The sequence below is a fragment of the Oratosquilla oratoria genome, chromosome 4, assembly GCF_046742065.1.
Source record: "Oratosquilla oratoria isolate Oo_2021 chromosome 4, ASM4674206v1, whole genome shotgun sequence".
NCBI classification, from domain to species: Eukaryota; Metazoa; Arthropoda; class Malacostraca; order Stomatopoda; family Squillidae; genus Oratosquilla; species Oratosquilla oratoria.
The window spans coordinates 26957340-26981898 of record NC_134780.1 but is presented as its reverse complement, the minus strand read 5'-3'; the positions used below and the strand labels follow the sequence as shown (position 1 = coordinate 26981898).

The window sequence follows — 24559 nt, the reverse complement described above, 5'->3', positions numbered from 1 at the left end:
TCTCAACATCAGTATATATATATATATATATATATATATATATATATATATATATATATATATATATATATATATATATATATATATATATATATCAAGGACTACTATTACAGACGACGTGCGCACCCAGATCCCTGGGTCCACTAGTGGAGGCCATTGCTTTCTTTGTAACCTAACATTTTATATTGGACAAATATATCAAAACTAGACACCTAACATTATATAGAGGACAAATATATCAACTATTGACTTATTCAATGCAGTATAAGTTAATATAAATTTTAATAGTGAAATAAGAAACTATTTAAAGGCACTGTTATGGTTTGAAATGCCAATTTTAGCCGGACTTAACAGGTATTATTATATGAGGTTAGTGGACACCAGGGTTGGCGATTTTTTTTTTTCTTTTTTATATAATATAAAAATCTGTTTTTTATTTAAATCAGATTTATTTGATTTAAATCGATTTTTTTTATAGATTTTAAATATTGTAAGATTGCTATCTTATATGTGATCTAATTGCTAAAGGACATTTTTTAGCATATTAATATAAGGAGCAGTGTTATATAGACTTGCCACAAGTATACAAGGAACAGTATAAGCCTACATATAGTATATATCACTGTGCAGCCCACAACAAGTTTCAACAAGATTCTTGTTGAAACTTGTTCTAGGTAAGCAGCTTCTCACTGAGTCGGTTGCTGCTTTGGAATCAACTAGGATGTCTTCTGGACCTGGCAGAGTGGTTCCTTCAGGCAGAAAAAAAATGATCCTGTTTGGAATTATTTTTAAAAACTACCAACAACTTCTGGCAAAGGGTACCGAGCTAAATGCAAAGACTGCAGCCAGGAACTACAGGGCATTGTGTCAAGATTAAAATCTCACAGAGATAAATGCCAAGGTCAGCCACAGCATACAGAAGAAGAAATTGATGACCCAGGTAAATAATTTTACTTATATTGTGTGCATTTCTCCCTTTTCATACGCAACTATATAAATTTGGTGAACAATGGAGAGCATGTGCAATAAAAATGTGAAGGCCTAAAGAGATGATACTTCAACTTCATTACTTCTAAACTTGGGTAATGACTATATCACTATAATATACTGTATCCACTCAACTTTGGGGCCTAGATGATTGTTATTCATTTCATTCAACATTGTGTAATATATTTCATAGGTTCCATTGGAATTCAGCCCACATGGGATTCAGCCCAAAGGGATTTAGCCTAACCTAACCCAACTAACCCATTATTTTTAGTGAATTTAAAAGTGGACTGAATCCTGTTAATTATTTCCAAATAATTTAGTGGCTTGTGTGAATATGATCATTATCTAAAAAAATAACTACTGTACTCAAAAGTAGCCTAAATCACACTGTATTTATTCATTTATTTATTCATTTATAAATTATGGAATATGCTCAAATTTTCTGTTTCCATTTCAGGATCTGTATCAACAGCTTCAATCCCTTCATCATCGGCTTCACTTGAATTATCTCCAAACCAGACTTCACCATTAAAAAGGTCACTCTCAGACTCCTCCACAGGCGCCACTTCTGCTAAATCATTTTCATCTAAAAGAAAGTCATCAACATCTCTGGACAGATTTATCATAAAAACTTCAGCCTCTCAAAAGGAAAATCTCGACAAAGAAGTTGCAACAATTATACTTGCTACAAATTCACCATTTCGTCTTGTTCAGCATCCTCAGTTTCTCAAGATGGTTCAAAACCTGAGGCCAGGTTATATTCCTCCATCCAGAAAAGATATTGCTGATAAGTACTTGGATCTTGTGTATGAAAAGGAATAAAAAAAAGTGTGCAGATGACCTAAATAATGAAACTGTATGTCTTTCAATTGATGAGTGGTCTAACATCCATAATGAGTCCATAATATGTGTCACTCTAACAACATCCACTGGTCAGATCGATTTAGTTGACACAATAGACACACCAAGGAAACCTCACACTGCTGAATATCTTCTACAACTTGTACAAAATTCGATCAAGAATGCTGAACAAGATTTTGGTTGTCATATTGGAAGTGTTGTGACAGACAATGCAGCAAATGTCACCAAGATGAGAAAACTCTTGGAGGAATCGAGTGAACCTAGGCATACCGTCCTCACATACGGCTTATACCGTTCCTTGTATACTTGTGGCAAGTCTGTATAACACTGCTCCTTATATTGATATGCTAAAAATGTTCTTTAGCAATCAGATCGCATATAAGATAGCAATCCCACAATATCTAAAAACTATTTTAAAAGAATCTATTTAAATCAAATAAATCTGATTTAAATAAAATAAAAAACTATTTTCTATATTTTTAAAAAGATAAAAAAAAAAACAAAAAAAATCGCCAACCCTGGTGTCCACTAACCTCATACAATAATACCTGTTAATTCCGGCTAAAAATTGGCATTTCAAAGCATAACAGTGCTTTAAAAATAGTTTCTTATTTCACTATAAAAGTTAATATTAACTTATACTGCATTGAATAAGTCAATAGTTGATATATTTGTCCTATATACAATGTTAGGTGTCTAGTTTTGATATATTTGTCTAATATAGAATGTTAGGTTACAAAGAAAGCAATGGCCTCCGCTAGTGGACCCAGGGATCTGGGTGCGCACGTCCTCTGTAATAGGAGTCCTTGATATATATATATATATATATATATATATATATATATATATATATATATATATATATATATATATATATATATATATGAAGAAAGATCACTAAAAACATGTGATATCACAAATTTTGCTGGTAACCACTAAGGAAATCGAAAGAAAACAGTAATTCCCAAGCGCTTTCGTGTAATTCACATCTTCAGGGAATTACACGAAAGCGCTTGGGAATTACTGTTCTCTTCCGAATTCTTTAGTGGTTACCAGCGGGAAAAAAAAAAATATATATATATATATATATATATATATATATATATATACACACACACATACATATAAGGGTAACCCATGGGATTTTACCGAAATCGCCAGATCGGCCGAATTGGCCCAAACTTGTCGCATGATCCTTTGAAGTATGATTTCACTTGTCGCATGGGGATAGGGTCGTTCAGAGAGCACTGTCAGGTATGTGTGAGGAACCTGGACCAAAAGCTCAAGTTGAGGCTCCGGGTGGATATGTAAAATACGCATGTGTTACTTGGGCAAGGTGACATAGGGAGTTTAATGCGCGGTTTTGTTGTTTACTTTATTCTAGTGAAGTACGTGTGTCAGAGGCAAACGTAGCGTGGTCCCCAAGTGGGGGACCGACCGCGAAGGCCTAGTGATGTGTAACAAATTGAGTACAGAGAACTAACTCATTCATTGGCCTGCCCGCTTGGGGCAGGCAGTATATATACAAGGGACTAACCCGACGCCATGATAAGACGCGACCAAATTGCGGCGACCCTTTCTGGCCTTTCCGACCATTGAATCAGATCAACTAACACACAACAGTTATGCATAACTTTGCACCTTACGCACAAGCATGCTTGTGGGGTTACATGTACACCACAGATGTCTGCCTTTCCCCCTGTCGCGTCCACACCCTTGACCTGAGGGCTGTGCAAGTGCAATCTGCAGGTCTCGCGGCTGAGATGGTGGCTCAACCAAGTGGCCAAAAAGACCTAAAGAAATCTAAGGAGTTAACCCATGGATTTTGACTAAAAAGTCAGATCGGCCGATTTGGCCCAAACTTGTCCTATGGGGAGAAAGTCGTTCAGAGAGCACTGTGATGTACGTGTGAGGAACCTGGGTCCAAGAGCGTAAGGTCCAGCCAAACCTGAGGCTGTGGATGTATTTTCACCTTTTCGCTGTTGGCGACCGCATCTTTGGCGGGTGTTCAAGTGAAATCAGCAGTACTCGTGACCCTGGAACTATGGGTGAGACGGTGCCCTAATCGGAGCAAGTGGCCAAAATGACCTCATCCCCCCCCCCCAAAAAAAAAAAATATGAGCGAAATCATCAGTTCTGCTGATTTGATCCAAACTTGTCCCATGGAGAGAGAATCGTTGAGAGCATTATGAGGTACATGTGAGGAACCTGGGTCCAAAAGCGTGGGCGTGGGGCCCAACCAAATTTGCGGTTGTGGGTGAATTTTTGCCTCTCAGCCCTTGACGTCCGCATCTCTGGCTTAAGTGTGAATAAGAGAAATCCAGAGGAGGCCTCGTGGCCTTAGACCTGTGGGTGAGATGGTGGCCAAAATGACCCTCAAAATCCGTAAGGGTTGTGAGCGAAATCCTCAGGTCGGTCGATTTGTCCCAAATTTGTCCCAAGAGTAAAGAGTTGTTCAGAAAGCACTGTGAGGTATGTGTGAGGAACCTGGGTCCAAGAGCGTGTGCGTGGGGCCCAACAAAACTTGAGGCTCTGGGTGGATTTTTGCCTTTCCATCTCTGGCATCCACATCTTTGGCGTGAGGGTATCCGAGTGGAATGCAGACGAGGACTCGTCGCTCTGGACCTGTGGGTGAGTTGGTGGCCAAATCGGAGCAAGTGGCCAAAATTATCTACAAAAACCCTAAGGGAGGAGAAAGTCATTCAGAGAACACTATGAGGTACGTGAGAGGAACCTGGGCGCAGAAGTGTGTGCGTTGGGCCCAGCCCAATTTGTGGCCCAGCCTATTTAGCCTTTCCGCCTGTCGTGCCCACACCTTTGACCTGAGGGCTATGCAAGTTTAATTTGCAAGAGACCTCGTGTCCCTAGACCTGTGGCTGAGATGGTGGTCCAATTGGAGCAAGTGGCCAGAAAGACCTCAATATATATATTATATATATATATATATATATATACACACACACACACACACACACACACACATATATATATATATATATATATATATATATATATATATATATATATATATATATATATATATATATATATATATATATATATATATATAAATTAATAAATTTAGGAGTTAACACATGGATTTTGACCGAAGTCATCAGATCGACCAAATTGGCCCAAACTTGTTCCATGGTGAAAATCATTCAGAGAGCACTGTCGGGTATGTGTTAATAACCTGGGCCAAAGAGCATGTACATAAGGCCCATACAATTTTGATGCTCTGGGTGGATATCTGCCTTTCCGTCTGTCGCGCCCACTCCTGTGACCAGAGGGCTGTGCAAGTCCAATCTTTAGAAGGCCTCGTGGCCCTACACCTGTGGCGGCCGAGATGGTGGCCCAATTGGAGCAAGTGTCCAAAAAGTAGTCATATATATATATATATATATATATATATATATATATATATATATATATATATATATACTTGTAAGATTCTGAAAATCTTGTTTGAATCTTGCTTGCTTGCTTGAAACCGTCACCCAGCCAATCAGAAGAGATATGACGTCACTACTGAGGACCAGCCAATCAGAAGATATGACGTCACGACTGAGGACTAGCCAATCAGAAGAGGAGACCAGAGATATGACGTCACGACTGAGGACCAGCCAATCAGAAGACATGACGTCACGACATCATATGATGCGTATTGTTCCAAGCAACGACATGACGTCACAATCTTCTGTATTTCACTTCTTATAACGTATCATTTAAAATTTAATTTGACCCAACATATATATATATATACTTATAAAATGTTCATATTCAGTATTTAAAAGTATAGCCAAGCAACATGACGTCACAATCTTCTGCATTTCACTTCTTATAACTAATCAAGTCACTGCCTTCGTCTACTGAATAGAGGTAAGAGCTCTAAATTATATTCAGTTTGATATAGAAACTTATTTTCTGTGATTTATACTATACGGTGATAGTGACATAGTATATCTATCATAAAGTTTATATTTGTAAACGTTGCTACTCGCTCTCCCATGGGACTCCCTGAATGATAATGATGAGTGGGAGTGGGATTGGGAGTGGAAATGGGATTGTGAGTGGGATGACAAGACGTGACATAACATGAGCATAATTAAGGAGAATGTTGTAAATATAAGAGCATTGTCTTAATAAAGATTTTATTGACCATTTTATAACAACGTATCATTTAAGATTTTATTTAACCCAACGGGTCACGGGTGGTCTAGTATATGTATATGTATACATATATATATATATATATATATATATATATATATATATATATATATATATATATATATATATATTATTTAACCCAACGGGTCACGGGTGGTCTAGTATATATATATATATATATATATATATATATATATATATATATATATATATATATATATATATATATATATATATATATATATAAGGGTAACCCATGGGATTTGACCGAAATTGCCAGATCGGCCCAATTGGCCCAAACTTGTCCCATGGGGATAGGGTCGTTTAGAGAGCACTCTCAGGTATGTGTGAGGAACCTGGGCCAAAAGCTCAAGTTGGAGCTCTGGGTGGATGTCTGCCTTTCCGCCTGTCGCGTCCACACCTTTGACCTGAGGGCTGTGCAAGTGCAATCTGCAGGTGGTCTCGTGGCCCTAGCCCTGTAGATGAGATGGTGGACCAATTGGGTTAAGTGGTCAGAAAGATATTAAAAAAATCTAAGGGGTTAACCCATGGGTTTTGACCGAAATCGTCAGGTCGGCCGAATTGGCCCAAACTTAGTCCCTTGGGGAAAAAGTCGTTCAGAGAGCACTGTGAGGTACGTGTGAACAACCTAGGCCCAAGAGTGTGTGCGTGGAGCCCAGCCAAATTTGAGGATGTAGGTGTATTTTTCCCTTTCCCCCTCCGGCTCCCGTATCTTTGGCCTCGTGGCTCTGGATCTTTGGGGGAGATGGTGGCCAATTCGGAGCAAGTGGCCAAAATGACGCCCCTAAGGAACCCATGGGTTTTGAACGAAATTGTTATGTCAGCCGATTTGGTCGAAACCTGTCTCATGAGGAGAGAGTTGTTCAGAGAGCACTGTGAGCTACGTGTGAGGAACCTGGGCCCTACGGGCGTTTGAATGGGGCCCAGCGAATCTTGAGGCTGTGAGTATATGTTTACCTCTCTGCTCTTGGTGCCCACATCTTTGGCCTGAGGGTGTCAAAGTGAGATCCGCAGGAGGCTTCGTGGCCCTGGACCTGTTGATGAGATGGTGGCCAAATCGGAGCAAGTGGCCATAACGACCCCTAAGAGCCCTAAAGGGTTACGGGTTCAAGACCCTTAGGACCTGTTCACACTAACGGTTTGAACTCCGTGGCGGTACCGCATAGCCAAGGAGAAACTGAGAAACTGTGTGAACGCCTCCATTGACTTACACTGTAATTGAATTGTGACGGTTGAAATATCTATTGTGAACAGGGCCTTTAAGGGGTAAGTTACTGAGGACGTGATGGAACTTGATGTGGGCTAGCACGATTTGAGACTCGAATGCCAGGAACCATCGCACCACTAAGGTCTCGTCTGAGGGGCGAAGACCGAACCTTGACGGACACAGCCACGGGAGACGACAAGTAGTGTGCCCTGAAGATGGTAGAGCAGGTGTCACGGCAATCTTGTCACTCTCAGACATGTTAAGTTGCTCAGTCAAGGCTGTCGGGTGAATCTGGAAAGCACGGGGGAGTCACCAGTGTGGATGTTGACTGAATATAAACACTTATTTTGAAACACACAAGCACCTACTTTTAGAAAACCGCGCTTAAAGTTTATCGCTAATTACTACAAACGGTCTAAATGCATAACTATTATACATCAAAAGAAAGGTAGTTCTGTCGTGCCATGTGGTTTTTAATAAAAATGTTGATTTCATTTTTGGTTACGGCCACATTTTATTCACCCCTACTCCGTAATCTTTTTTAGAGTGTAAAGTATGAGGTAGAATGTTATATTTTCTATTCTTTGTGTGTTATGGTTGACTCTCATCCTTTATACTGTCTTGAAACAGTTAAGTTCATTATCAAGAACAATCCTTTGTTCCTGACAATGCCTTTAGCGGATTTACCAACCCATTCCCCATGAACAAAATTGGTGGTCACAGTAGTGATGGAATTTACTGTGACACTTTGATGACAAACACTAGTAGTCCAGGATGTCATCTTCTCTCTGACTGTGTACTCCATGCTTCGCACCAAATTACGCGACTTTGTGCCTTATTGTAACCATCAGAATGGTCGAATTTCCTGTCCAACCCTTTCACACCCTTGAACAACAGGTTGGCATCTCCAACTCAAAACATACAAATTTGAGGGCTGTCCCCCTTCCGCGGCCATAGCCTCATATAAGCACAGGTTGACCTGTGTCACTGAGACATTGCTGGCATACAGTTCTAGCAACCACGGTGCAAAGGTGTCAGTGGAATAGTGCAACATGTACTGGCAACAGAGGCTCAAATCCGGCTTCTGCTTGTTAAGTCAATCATTCTCAGCCTATAGGGGTTATCACACTGGGCTTTAACAGGCTTCACCTGCACCAACAGTTGAGAATCGTTTGAGTAAATAGGACTTCACATTTCCAAATATTAAGTCATCTTTCCATCATATATAGCAAAGCTGAATAATGAACCTAGAGATGATAAACAAATATGTTAGACCTGTTGAAATGTTCTTAAAGAAGTCTAGATTGCTATAAGTGAAGTCATATTCTAGTCATTCAAATGGAGGTTGTAGGTAGGATGTGGGAGGAAAAATAGCCTGGTGTGATAACATATCACTTGGGGCATATGCCTCATGAAGGCCAAAGACAGCAAATGTGACTATGATATATATATATACTTGTATATCATAGTCCCAGTGTGAACATTTGTAAATTATGGTGCATACTTTCCTTCACTTTCACAAATAATTTGCCTGATTTATGCCCTAATTCTCATTCCTCATCTCTGACCCCAGGACCTAGCTAGTCAGGAAACCATGGGGCCACTCTGTAGAAATATCTCTTGCAACAGTTGTATCTACTGCAAGTACTACAATCGATTGCAGGAGATACATCTTCCTCACTGATACCGGTTCACAGATATCACTACTGTATTACCTAAGACAAAATTATCTTTTTACCTTACACTTTGACTGATAGTGGTTATTTTCACACATGCTTCATGGGGAAGTATATGTAATTATGTTGAAATAGATGTAGAACTTGGAATCTGGCATATTAGATGTTCTTTTCCATGTTCCTTTGTTAATGCTCATGTCATACACCCCATTCTCTTGACAAACTCTTTAGATTCTCTACCTTGCACTCTCTCACACTCACACACATTTGTGATGACTTGCACATTTTCAGAACTACCCTGAATATTTCTACTAAGGAGGGAGTATTGTAGTGGAAATGGGAGTACAGTAAAGTATTACAACAATGTAAACATGTGTAGTTAGTTCCAACAGGGTCAGGTGTATAAAAAGACACTGCGCATTAGACAAGTGTGCTACGCAATGCATCAGTGCTATGTGATGCTACTGTACATGTTGTGACACTTACACATATATGTAGATACTTATTATCCCATGTATAGCTTATATACAATAACCTGTACACATCATAGTATGCAGATGCCTTACCTATGTACATGTACCCATGACTCCTACTTAGTTTTTGTATGTGACCTTTGGCAACCTTGTATGGCCACGTGTATTATGCAATGTGTCAGTGTCATGATGTGTTTATATGGGGTACTTGAACAGACTGCCCAACTGCCACCAGTTCTGCCATTCACCTTCCACATATGCCCAGTACCAAGCAACAAAAAATCACTCTATTAGCATTAGACATCATCTATTGCAGTTTTTCTCTTTGGGTTTTATCCCTGTTCACTATGAAAATAACTTTGAATAAAATATTTTATCCTGTTGCCACTTGTACTAAAATGGTATTATCCCTATTGCCAATACAGTAATCATAGACATCTCACAGGTGTCTTCCTCATTACTGACCCAGTAGTCAACAGTTTTCTCTAAGTTGCATTGCTTTGAGGACAAGTATTCTACTTACTATGATGGCAGGGTGCATATTTTCATGTATTTTCTCAGTTTAGGTGTCATATACCCATATACGTCATTACCATATCTCCTATTTCTGTATCTCCAGAATATATACTCACCATTTCCTATTCAAGGATCAACATTAAATGTCTCTATGAAGCATAAAAAGAGGTTAATTTACTTGCATTCAATTAAACCTAGCCAACAGTTAACTGTTTACATTAAAATATACCACTTTGTTACCTTGCACTGCTTCCTATATGGACTTATTCTCTTCTTCTTTATACCATGTCTTCAATTTATGATTAAAAATTCTCCAAACAAAAATCTTTATTCTCTTGTTCCATGCTACTGTTCCTTTCTTTGGCTATATTGACGAGCTCCCTTGTAAAGGGGAGATGCCTTTTGGTATATGCATGTATGTATGTATGTATATGTGTATAATACCTGAATGACCAAGGCAGTGGGCAGGAGACAGGGATGACCCTTCATCCACAAGGACCTAAGATGAGAGAGAAAGAAAGGTGGTGAATGGGAGTAGAAATGGATTGGAGAGGGTGTGTACCTTTGACTTGGCTACCTCACTTATAGGGGAGAAGCCCTTGGTATACAGATCCATTACCTGAATGAGAAATGTGTAAGTGAGGCAGAAATGGGGATGGGATGGGAGCTGATGGATTGGATGTTTTTATAAGTGCTTAGTAGTTTTGGCATAGGGAAGGAAGGAATAAGAAGAGTGGTAGATTGTGTGTGGAAATAGAAGTGGATGGAATAAGATTAAGGGGGTACGCGACACCTGGGGGGGTGAATTTGGTCAAGATATGGCATTTTTCAAAACTGTGTTCAAAATGTTCGTATACCACTTAGAAATAAATCCCGACAAATAATTTTCCAGCCGCGCGCAATTTAAAGGTCCTGGGTGAGGATTAAAGGGACAGATTTAAAGGCGCAACCCACACTAGAAGGAGGCGTGCCACTTAGGACCTTCAGGCGCAGCGAATAACGTTGAAATTTGATTGAATTTACACTCGCCCAGTGTATCAACGGCCAATACGATTGTGGAGGGGAAGGGAGGAAGGTGGAGGGAGAATATTTCGCCAACTTTGTGCGAAACTAAGCGTTAGTTACCGGCTAACTGTGAAAAGGGAAGTACGCATGTCTCATGAGCTCTCATTGCAATCTATTACTTTAGCTAGTACATATTACTCTTTAGTACAGTCATCATGGGTAGCAAAAAGAACAAAAGAACATCACAATGACAAAAACAGCAGTTAAAGATGGCAAGCAGTCAAAGACGACTAAAGATCTCACCACCTCTCACTCCACCACCGCCCTCACCTGCACCTCTGTGACGGTGACAGAGGTAAAGGACAACATTAGACTAAACAATTCAAAGAGGAAGATTAAATCCAAAGAAGAAAGCAAGAGGAAAAAGATCAAGGCTATACAGGAAGAAGAAAGAAGAAGGGACATCATATGATGCTGGAGGGGGTGCCCTACCAACATAGATTGGCGAGGGGAATCTGATGAGGAAAGAGAAGGTGCCCACTACTGGAAAATAAACCTCTTTCCAATGATTTAGATACCCTGAAGACCCCCAGCAGAGAGGTTTCATATGAAGAAACCGCCAAAGGTGCAAAAAAGCAAATTATATGATGTTGTCGTCTGTGCGTCGTCACTACTGTGACATACTTATACTTTAGTTTTTCAGTATTTAAAGTACTTATAATTAAAATAAGTTGATAATTTTTACTGTACTTACTTATTATATAATAAGAATTAAGCCATGAAAAAATCAGTCAAATTGGTGAAACTATAAGCAAGTTACAGATATATTCATATTTCAAGTTGCCATATCTCCGTTCGATATTTTTCTACTTTTTTTTAATCATAAAAAATCTAATATACATTAGATTTAAATGAAACTTACAGGGAATATTACTTTTAGTAACTGCTAGGGCCGATCGTTCGAATATTTTGAATAGGATGAAAGAGTTCGGAGTAATAATGGAAACAAGAGCAAAAAAATTGTATTTTTCACGATTTTTGCCAGCCATTAAAATTGAAATGCCTGTATGCAAAAGTATAAAGGAAATTGTTCAATTACTCAATGACCGGCCCTAGGTGTGCCTACTGACTAATCATAGCCAAAATGTAAAACAAATTTGTCCACGTATTATGGTGCTGTGCACTTTTAAATGTTGCTACTGGTATACGTACATGTGTACATGTGTACATGTGTACATACATCATTCTGCTTCACCTAAAATGTAAGCAATATGGATACCTATTTAACTGAGAAGTTTCAGCTCTTTACTCTAAATATTTTAGAAAATGACCTCCAGGTGTCGCGTACCCCCTTAAGAGGAAGATCAAGAATAAGATTCATAGATGGGGTGAACAGGGCTTTAGATACACGTGGAATTTCTGTCATGTGAGGGGGAGAGAGTGTGCAAAAGATAGGAGTGAATAGAGGGAGATTGTGAAGGGATGAAAAGATGATGCACCCTGATGTAATTTTCTTATCTGCCTCATAAAATATCTAGAGTGGATGGAGAGGCCATATGGTCAAAAAGAGGGATAAAGTAACTTACTGTTGAGCCTTTCTTGCTATATCGTTTCTGACCCAATAAATGTGGTCAGAAATTTGGCTACTCTTTATCCCAAATGTGCCAAGATGAGAGGTTGAATGTGTTTTGTTTATTATGTAGGTGTGTGTATTGATCTGGCCAACCCCCTTAAAAGAGGGAAAGGGTCTGGTATATGTGTGTAATTAACTTAAACTTGTGTGTGTACATACTCATACAACATAAAACACTTAAACACAACAATACTTATACAATTTATTTCATTGAACTGAATTAGCCCATGACATGTGCTGGAACTTTTTTTTTTTTTTCAGATTTACCAAATCTAAGCATACAAGATTTCTCACTTCTGATTCAGAATAACTGTGGCAATCTGTAATTAAACAAATAATTGGTTATCACATGCTAGTTTTGTGTATTACACTATTCATAACTCAATGCTTCATATAATAAATATACATTTCCTTTATTTTACTTGGGCAGATATCACAATATCTGCTCCAAATATCACTTGCACAATCAGCAATTTTCTTAAGTGTGTGGATTTACCAATGACATGTACATGGAATATAGCAAGAGGAAAATTTCCTCTACATGTTTGGGTTATAAATTTCAATGCCATACAGCTCACACTTTCCAAGTAACATTTTACATTTCTTTCTATCTTGGTTATATAAAATATTGATTAATAAATTCTTGGAACTTACAAATGATTATAAAAAAATCATTCCTGGGAATGGGATATGCGTAAGTACACATGCAAACACAAAATTTATGTAAAGTGAATATATTTCACTAATTTTGAAATCAATTATGGGTAAATATTTCAGATGTATTAACATTCATCATAAACCTATTCACAAATTATATTTGCAAGCATTTATTACATTATTTATCCCCTTGCAACATTTAAATAATAATAAAAATTTATTCATTTGATCTCAACAAGCTTGGAATTATTTCCTATAAAGTTTGGTGACGACTAGCTGCAAGTAAAAACAGTTCCCCTATACATTATTAGAGATGCATCTACAAAGTGGGGGGAAGGATGTGAGAAAGTGAAGGAAAATAACAACTCAAGGTTTTCCAAAGCAACATTAATGAGTAAACTCTTCTGCCAAATGAAAAAATTTTCCTCACTTAATACAGTAGCAATGCTGCTTAACTATAAACTTATCACCATTTTACATACATGTCCTACTACATACATCCCTCCAAACAGTCACTTGTATGTAAGCCAATAATTCTTAAAGATAGCAGTTCAATTTCATGTCTTCCATAAAAATTATCTTCTTTCAGGAAACGTAGCAGTAATTTTTTACTGTTTAGGCAGGTCTCCCAACAATGAGCAGACCAAGATCAATATTTTCCTACCTAAAAATCCAAAATATTCGATGACCAAGGAGAACAATGTGCACCAGGTTTATGCAAATCTTAACTCAAATTCTGACAATTTTTTATATTACATTCAGCTTTCACTCAGTGACCAAGAATATCTCTAGTTTTGTTGTCTTACTTCTTATCAACCTAAGATGATGACTTTGGGTATACTCTTAATATAATACTAATAATCACTGCCTCATGTATGAATGACTTGGAACCCACAAGCCCAAAGCAGCTGGCAATGTCTGAAAAGTAGTTAGGATAAGGGAGCAATTGCCAGCTGTCATTCAGCTCTCCTTATGCAAAAAAGTGGAGGCAATACAACTGAAATTGATGGAGAGATATTGAGCTGAATTTGGAGGATCAAGTGTCATCTCCTCAGGACACCTCCAAATGGTGGTGAAGGTGATGATGAGCTCTGAAGATAAGCAGCAGGAAGATGATTCTCTATGTCTGTCTTTCATTACTTGATCCCTGGTATAATTTTAAAGCTATGAAGTTGCCTTTGCCAACAGAACAAACTTGGCACTAGAGAAAATTTCTATACAATTCCCTACCAAGAATTGTGCATCAGTATGACACTTCTAAAATTTCAAAATATATATACATCAAATCTTATGAAAATAAACAAGGACTTAAAAACATTTAGGCATGGAGCATTTCAATTAGGGCAAATTTCTCTGCATTATGCTCTCAATGAACACCAATGCATGTCATGGTGCTAAGTTGCACAATAAAAATTAACACAAAATTTATTGCAATAAGGGTAGGGGTGGGGCCTTACAGTGAGTGTGCAAGTGTGAATATGTGTGTGTGGTGCTGTTCTACATCTCCCAGCACAATCTGCTTCTGCCAGAATACCTCTACTGCATTACTGTACATCATTCACAACAAAAACACTTTGGTTCATTTCTCAATACTTTTCAATTGTGCATAATCTGCAACATAAAGCTTAAAACTTTAGAACCAAGTTTTGAAAACATTATCTAGTTGTATGGGTTAATTTTTTGTTCTGTTCTAATTCATAAGCAATTGTTGGGCCCTGCTGTGGATGCACTGTGCCTTGCTGCATTGCCTTCAACCTATGCAATGTGATGGTGGACAGGGATGACCTTCATCCACAAGGTGCTGTCATGGGAGGGGTATTAAGTGGGTTATATGTATGAATTAGGTGTGGATGCTTGCTGGCCAAATTGGTTAGTCTCTACTTGCGGCACAGGCCGAGATGATGGCAGTTTGAACCTTGCCACCAGTGAGTTGGACCATGAGCATAGTTCATCAAATTCCATGCTACAAAGTACTCTATGAGGGGCACCATCCTAGCCTCCTGATAGGAGGAGTTTCAGGACGTTAAACTAAATCAATCACAAATTGTGTCCTGATCCCAAGATGTGAACTTTCGGCTTCTGTATACATATTACACTATTTACTGTTGTCTTTTGTGTACTATAAACTATACTATTACTATTGGTGTGTTTTGATATTTTACTTCAGGGGATATCTTATCTTATATCTTACTCATATCTTACTGTAAGCATTACTGTAATGAACACAATAAACTTAACTTCAACTGAGCTAAACCCGCAATAGGCAATTTTGACGGGGATTAAGGGGTTATCCATTTTTCTCGTGATTTTTATGAGAAATGTTTGTGTTTTTGTTTTTTGTTCTTTTTTCTTATACCTCCCTAAGAGTACAAACTGATAAGGCCAAACATTATGCTTTATCTACAAGATGTCAAAGTAACCATACTTTAACAAAAAATGTATAGCTATCAATCTGTAATTCAAACTTTCTACATGCAACCAAAGGGCAGTGGTAGGAGAAAAAGAGCATCCATGACCTTGGAAAAAGTAAACTTAAAATGTTTAGAATTTGATTTACTACAAGCAATCATCAAGCATGGTTATGTTTACTATACCCACAGTTTGCAGTCCATGCCATTCCCAAGAGGAAAACAGAATATATCCATGACATCAGCACAAATATCCACAATCACATTTAGATATTAACTTGCTATTAGCAAGAAAACAAATAAGGGTGTCAGTTAGGTCATTTCAACCTGAGGTGCTGAAGGGTCACAGAGAAGGAAGGGAATATGCCTACGAAAGGCTTTATCATGCAAGACACAGGCCTTCAACAGAAGGAAATACCAATCCATTCTGTACAGTTTAAGGCACCAGTAAAGGTTAACTTCTTGTGCCACCAATATTGTGTTAAAGTTATGCTTGATGCCTCACAGATATGGGTACCTCCAGTCTGCATTCCAAGTTGCAAAACCACTTCACTATCAACACCATGCTGATGAGAACAGCTGTGGAAACTGTAAATGACTGGCTAGTTCCTGAACATTACTATCCAGCAGATTCAGAAGGATGGTTAGGGGGTGAGTCAGGTCAGAAGTCTATATGAATGTGCACCAAAACTTTGCACAATACCCTCAGTAAATCATAGAACAATCTGTATCTCAGTCTCTTCACAAGATCTGGCACTTATCAGTCTGTGAGAGAACAATATTTTATACACTAACCTACAACTTCAACAGTAGTACTGTTAGTTGTGGACTTCAGTAATCCCTCAAATTATTTGGAGCACATCCATTTGATGTTGGAAAGATCAACTCTCATTATAGAAGGCTGTTAATGTACAGAAATAAATAGGGCCTTTGACTGGCAGCAGTACTTTGTGCAGTACTTCCAATGCTGCAAACAATCCACTATCGTTGTTGACCTTATCACTGTGATTGACCTTGGTATGGAAGCTCAACAACTACCACGTACATGCCCTCTCTGAGAGGTGGAGTCCGTGACATTAAACTGAATCAATCACACAGTCTTGCTGAGGGATTTTTAAATGAAGAAATTACTTTGAAGATGGTAACAGAATAATATACAAATCTCTATGTACAAATACTTTACTAATAAATACATTATATTACAAATTTACAAAGATGAAAACTTAAAATAAAATATATGAATTTAAGAAAGAAATGAGTGAAGGCTAGAGCAGAAAATGATGGGGTTAAGAGATTTGCTTTATAAATTATGCCACAGAATCTGAAAATTATGAACTTGAGGAACTCTGACTCCCACTGTAACTGGATGATGCAAAGTTTAAAAAGTGGGTGGAAGTATAAGGAAAAGAATATTAAACAAATCCAATGTCATATTTATGAATAAGCTCAATAACATCTTCAAGTATTTATACTTAATCCTCAGTGGTATGATCCTTTGGGAACTGATTTAAAGAGTTCTTTCTGAAGACTTAAACGAAAAAACAAGAATTTACAACAAACAACAAACAAGTTGTCACCAACTTTGACTGAAGGCCAGAACAAGGCTAGAGAAGGTTATGGGGTATTTCAAAAACAAGACAATCTTAGAACAATGTCTTCAAATGTAGCTTTGGAATGCATACCAGCAGCTTCTATTCAAAGACAGAGGTACTACCAACATAGACCTTGTATGCTCAGCTTTTTCATCTTTCATCTGTTACAGAGACAATCTTTGGAAGAAACTTTATAGTGTCTGAAATAAAAGAGTGTAAGGAAGTTTATGACATGTTCTGTGTTGTCTGTGAGATGATTGCATCTTGGGTATAACATGTCTATTTACAAGTCACCTGGGTGCCATGGATCTTCTCCAAGAGAGATCTGGGACATGAGATCAATTGACTGATTGATTTCTGGGCTGATTTAATGTTAATGTTGTTTTGGCGCAGTGAGGTGAATTGAGCATACGCAGACTAATGTTATTATTGTGCGTCTTACAACTGTTTTCTCCTCTGTGCTTATGTTGGCCTTCTGATTAACAACTGTATTGTGATGTGTGTGTGTTTTTCTGCAGTGGTGCTGCAGAGCATGTGTAGTAGAATACAAGTATTGTATATATATTTTTTCCTGCATCCTGTGGAGTTGTTGATAATATTGATTGTTGTCTTCAAGTGGAAACCCATGGCCCCACAGAAGCAGACAACAGTACCCAGGCCCTCTCATAGATCACTCTGGGAAGAAACATAAGGGGAACAAGAGGAGGAGCTGGCAGATGTCAGTTCTACTTATGTGAAAAAATGGAGGAAAGACAAAATTCATACAGATATCTTGGGCCTACCCCTGAGATGCTGGCCCCTTGGATCTCCACCACCAGATGGAGATGAGCTCACATATCCATGAGAACTGAGTGGGTGAGGGAAAATGATTATCTTTGATGTTTATCTCATCGGGACTCTTCTTAGTTCCCAAGGGTGATGAGCAGGGGGGGGGAAAGGAATAAGAAAATATAGTGGAGGTCTCAAAGGGGAATTGTAAGCAAATATAATCGAAATTTATTCCTATATTTTAATTTACATTTTTTCTTTTTTTTCAAGGGAGACAAAGAAAATAACATTCTTTTCTTTTGCTTTTGGGGGATAGACAGACCTAAATTTGATCTGTCATAGATTTGAAGGTGGAAAAAAAACAAAAATAAATAAATAAAAAATAAAATAATAACAATAAAATAACATTCAGACTATACACTTGGCAATGGCTAAAAATTCTACTCAAGGAACTCATGCAGTAATACTTTCTAAGCATGCAGTAATTTTGTTTTTCTTCATGAAAATTCTCTCACAATTTTGAATTCAATGCTCAGTGCCAGCCCCATGGTTGTGAATGAAGTCTGAAATTCGTGAAATATTGACCTACACTAATAAAACAAATAACAGTCCAAGGTTACTTTCCAAGGAGATCTACAGGTGGGCACAATGACCACTATCAGCCCACTGTGGGGCTGCAGGTTTCCATTTAGTGAAACTCAAGGAAAGGGATGGTGAATGGGAGTGGAGTATGTGGGGATGAAATGGATGGGAGTGGATTTATGCCTTTGACTTTGGCTACCTCCCTTGTAAGGGAGGAAGCAACCCTTGGTATGTATGTATGTATAAAGATTCCAGAGCACTGAAAAAACCCTTGGCATGTATGTAATTTTCCAGAGCTCTGAAGTTTAACCAAATATCATGTGGAAAAAAAGGGTTATAATCTGAAACTTATAAAATAATTTTCCTACTTGCCAAAGAAATGGGCTAAACTATCCAATGAAAAATAAAATGAGGAGAAAAAGATATAGTGTTCATATGGAGCTTAAGATAATTTATTATGCATCCTAAAGCAGGCATTTTGCTAAATCTGTTCTCTACTCATCCCACTCGAAATAGAAGATAACTAAAGCACTAGGCAAAGAAGCAAAAAAAAAATTAACATCACAGTGTTTACTTCACTTACAACAAATATGACTATTTAAGACATCAAACCAAATTATCATCATCAATCAAAAATATATATATGCTGTATACTGTAGGAGACTGGTCTTGTAGATTGGGCCAAGGGGTTTCGAAGATTTTGGATGGCAATACATGGCGCATGTGTTGATATTTAATGAAATGACTAACATTATGAACACAATAAGGAATTGTGATGAACAGTTGAAGTGAAACGTTTGTCTCTATACTAATAGATTTACTTTGTGGTGTGTCTGGAGGAAGGGGTGTGGTGGAAAAGTGGGAGAATGTTTAATAGGAGCAAGTGAATTATCTGGTGCTTCTGGAAATCTTGATATGGCTGTGATGAAAATGCAACATAATTCAACAGAGCTGACAGTAATAATATTTGTGTTCCAATACAATTGCTTAAGCAGTCCTGTGAGCTATACTACAGTGATAAACTGTGCATTTCTTGCCCAATGCTATTCTAGAGTATATTAGTAGCCCATACCTCCCTGAACAAAGAATACTGCCCCATTGTATCTAAACTGTTGTCTACTACCGTTGAACCAAGTCATGAAACTATGTCAGTTTTCAATTACACATATGCAGTTTGAATATTGGGATGATTACTTTTGCCAATAAAAGAATTTTTTTTTATAGCACCCTTAATGAGAATGAAAGAAAGAAAATAAAAATGTATTTACTGTACTAGTCAGCCTATCAATAACAGCCGATATCAAGCTTGAAGGCTTGTCAAGGTTATAAATTAATATAAGCATAAGAGTCAACATTCAGAAATTTTGTTATTATTGTTACCTTGCCTAATTCTGATGGCTGAACAGAAGTACAGAAAAAAAAGTTTAAAACATACCTTGGTTTCCTCCTTTAGATATTACTTAATATGAATGCAAATATCACAGCATTCAAAATATATATATTAAACACATTTGTATATGAAAATATAAAAAATTGTATTTGTTCTGAAATTTCACTTGTAAAAAAAATTCATGAATTATGTCAATAACCTATAGTAGGAACACATCAGTTAACCAAACCTTCAGCAATTCTGCTTATTGCACAATTTCAAAGAATTCAGAACCAAGCTTATACTTATGTCACAAAATCATGCATATATATCTTATGATGAGATCTGCTCTTTGTTGAACACTGAAATCATCATCCTTGGTCATGTAAGAAGTGGAGTGCTGTGGTCACCGAGATTTAGCATAAAAGTTGGTGAAAAATATCAACAAAATTTCAGTTTAGATTTGCATAAAACTGGACACAGCTATTCTTGTGCCTATCAAGTTCCATAATAACAGACAATCAAGTACATTTTGCCTCCACATTTTTATCCACTAGAGAAAAGAAAGACTTCTGAAGTCTGTAAAATCCCTCAAGATGACATCTCTAAGTCTGACTACATGTTGTATTTGTTAACACAGACCTTCAGTGTTATGTCTCTCCTTTGGCATCACACATGGCTGAAATCATGGCCTTTATTTACTTCATAACAATTTTATTACAATTATCACCAGTCTATCAGTGAATCTAATTCTGTTGATTATGACAACCACATATTCAGATATTACAGCTCACTTGTGTACTTCTTTGCTCTGCTATAGGACCATACACCATATATCACTTAATTTCTTACTGCACTGTACAACCAAGTTTTGTTTCCTTTGTTTGCAGACATGTTCTGTGTACAACTTCCTTTCATGAACTACACCATACACTGCAGTTTAAAGCTTTACTTCTTTGCTACAGAGAAAACTGTGAGGTCTGACAATTTCATTCTGAATGGGGACTACACATTATAAATAATGACTGACCCTCGTTTCTGTAATAACAGAAAGAAAGAAAACCCTTCACTTTCTTGTCACTGACCACACAATGAGATGTGATCGATCCCCACTTCTGAGTGCTGATGCTACCTCATCAGGTGCGGGTGCCTCCAAAGTAGCTCTATCTTCCTCACCCTCACCTGAAAAACATTATATGATCAGTTTTAACAGAATTATGTTAAATCAACTACTCTGGCATTTCAGTAACCCAAAAGTAAGACTATTTCTAAAACAAAAAGCAAGAAAATTCTGGGGGCCATTTTCCTCTATGAAAGATCTTCAGTAGCCAACTGGAATAGAGAATATAAATGGCTTGTATTCTGTTGTGTAGACACAGAAACAGAATCTATTCTATATAAAAAAATATTTATGGTTATCAATAAAATGATCAAGACTCTACAATATTTTCAAAAAATCTAAACCACATTTCAATATGTAAACTATTTTACTTCCACTGGTTGGCCTTGCCATGGAATTCACACATTATTTATTTAAGTTTCCCAAATTCCTTATTCAATAACCATAAATATAGATCCTGGGCAGACACATTAACTTGAAAAATATCAGGTATACTCAAGCATATTCACCATACTTCTCAAGTTTCAAGAGTATGAAGAAGTGTTGAAGTATGGCAGTGTGAGGTTCAGAAATAAATAGCCTGACTAGATAAGGTAGTGCCATTTGACACTGTCACGACAACCTCCTACACATTTACAAAACACAGATTAAACCTGAGCTTAAGATCTGTACCCTCACAGTTTCTTTCACAGGAACCCTGTAGAATCCAGGAAACCAGTAACAACCTGCTGCTGGACCCACAGATTTCCAAGGAGTGAGTGCCAGTCAAGAGACCAAAACAGCTGAACCTGCATTGAGGGGGTAAGGAATGGAAGATGGTTTGTCGCTGGAAGGTAGATGCCGCTGTTTCTGAGGAGGTGGCATCTGTTTTAGTTACTTTCAGGTCATCAGACATACACTAAATCTGGCTTCTCATCATTTAAAAATTCTTGCACCACTGCACAATGTATGTAAAATAATCATGTGTACATATATGTATTTAAATATGTTTACAAATACAGGGAAAAACTAAATTCTCAAATCAAGAACTGAATGAATTTATGGCCTTTATGACATAAGGCTGAGTGCCAGAGTCAGTCTCAAATCAAGAGTGGTCCTGCCTTGCCTTCCATCCCAACATTCAGGAAATATTCAATCTATGCAATTTGCCTCTTAAACCTCCAATATGCTCCAATTTCTATTCATGATTATGAAGTACTTTGTCAAAGACCTCTAAATATAAGTATACATAATCCACCCAACTCTCTCTAGCTGCACATATGCCACTCTCAAGTTAAAGCTTAAAAGGCTGAGACACATTATTTTCCAGATTTGAAGCTGAATTGTCTGAAAAAAACATAATAGAAAGAAAGACCTCACAGGGCTGAACCCAATGAGAGAATATAACATTCATTCTTTCAAGGTGCCCCCCCCCCCCCAATATGGGTACTGATTGCACGAGTTTTAAGCAGTCCATATTTTAGGGATGTTGGTGACATTCTTATGGACCAAAGTCAAACAACATTCTTTTATGACAAAAAATATATATATATATACATACAGTGGCCGCGAAAAGTTTGGGCGCAAAATTATAGGCTCCCCAACTTTCAGCTAAACTCAAAACATGCGAAAAATACAACTTTCCGCCCAAACTTTTCGTTATTTTTCAATGCTAGCGTTTGTACCCGTATTTAGCCGAGACAATACACACTACTTAGCAACTCTGTTTAGGCGCACTCGATGTCACGTGGAGTCAGTTTCTAAACATCTCTCACGGGGAGTAGTCTTTTTTTTGCGGTGGTCTCTGTTTTTGTGCCTTGATATCTCCGTAATGGGAAGTGGTAAAGAGCTGGGAAGAGACACAGTTGTTACAATCATAACCCTCTATAAGGAGGGTTATAAGTGTAAAGATATTGCTACTCGTGTGGGAATTGGAGTGCGTCAAGTGCAAAAGTAGACCAAGAAATTTCGAGACGGAGGAAGTAACATCATTCCTACTCCAAAGCATCGCTCTGGTCGGCCAAGGAAGATATCAAATCGTACTTCTACGGTTATTAGGAGGCAGTTAGATAAAGATCCAACGCTCACAGCTCGAAAACTGAAAGAAAATAACACTGCACTGCTGCATGATGTGTCTGTAAGATGTATTTCTGATCATTTAGCCAAAGATTTACAATACCGTAGTTGCTGTGCTAAAGTTCTTCCCCTCCAAAGTGCAAAAAACATACGTGATCGCATAGCATTTTGAAAGAAATATAAGGACTGGTCCTTAGAAGACTGGGAACGAGTATTGTGGAGTGATGAGTCAACGTTTGTGGTGTCGTCGGGCTGCAGGTCGAAGCGTGTGAGGCGCCCCAGGGGGTCTGACCCTAATGACCCTCGCTATACAGCTAAAGTGGTGAAACATGCTGCAAGTATTATGGTGTGGGGATGCTTTGCATTTGGTGGAGTTGGCAATTTAGTGTTTCTTGCACAAAATGAGTGTGTAAATCAGCACACTTATTTCGAGTTATTGTGTGATAACCTGCCTGAAAGTTTTGAAAAGTGCAATGCTAGTTGGTTTATGCAGGACGGAGCTCCTGCTCACACAGCTCGGTCTGTTACCCAATGGTTAGAAGACTGTGGTGTTGATTACTTCAAAAAATGGCATGGAAATTCTCCAGACCTAAATCCCATTGAGCAAGTATGGCATATAATTAAAAAACAGCTAAGCTAAAAACAGAAATACAGGATAGTTGGGATAATATTATTCCTCAACACATACAAAACCTGGCAAGATGCATCCCGGCACGTTTGGAGAGGGTCAAAGCTTAAAGGAAAATTGCTTGGTAAATAAGGTATGTAATAAGCCATTTATAGGTCTTCAAATGATTATTTAAATGTCACAAGTGTTTACATTTGTTACTCGCCCAAACTTTTCGCGGCCACTGTGTATGTATATATATATATATATATATTTATATATAATACTGATAACCCACTTTATATATATATATATATATATATATATAATACTGATAACCCACTTTATATATATATATATATATATATGTTACTTTTAACTTTCACTATCTCTCATTTCTATTACCCTTAAATCTCTTCTATACCACCTTTATGACTCCCTCCACTTCAGTACGATAGTCAACAAATTGTTGTTGTTGGCTATGAATTACTGGTACTTCTACCCTTGTGAACAATCTTGCAAGACTGTTGTGCATTATCTTGTATTTCAAATACTGGTCCAATAAAAAAAATTCATAGTTTGACTATTTGTCCATTTTTTGTAGGAAGTATAGAGGTGATAGAGGTATTGGTGTTTTGTTGCCATCTAAGACTTTATATTGTCATTGTTCTTTGAGGAGGTAATTGACACAGTAGATGTTGTGTAAATTGGACATTCTAGTAGTATGTGAGGTACTGTGTACAAGAACAGAAGCGGTGATTATTTCTGGGAAAAAATAGTAAATAAATAGTTTAACGTACTAGTCTTTTGCAAGTCTCTTATCTTGCTGGTCAGGGACACCAGTCTCTA

At 37.7% G+C, this 24559-nt stretch overlaps 1 protein-coding gene across 21 annotated transcripts in view; it reads right to left on the bottom strand.

Moving 5' to 3' along the window:
* Nucleotides 1-12741: 12741 nt before the first annotated feature.
* Nucleotides 12742-24559, bottom strand: part of syd (JNK-interacting protein syd) — a 138637-nt gene continuing 126819 nt past the window's right edge. For all 21 annotated transcript variants that reach the window (XM_076183725.1, XM_076183718.1, XM_076183719.1 and 18 more), the window contains one exon: nt 12742-21110. Coding sequence is in view for 3 of the 21 variants with exons in the window: in XM_076183724.1 (XP_076039839.1) it covers nt 20995-21110 (116 nt within the window). In the remaining 18 variants the exon portion in view is untranslated. The remainder of the gene's footprint in view (nt 21111-24559) is intronic.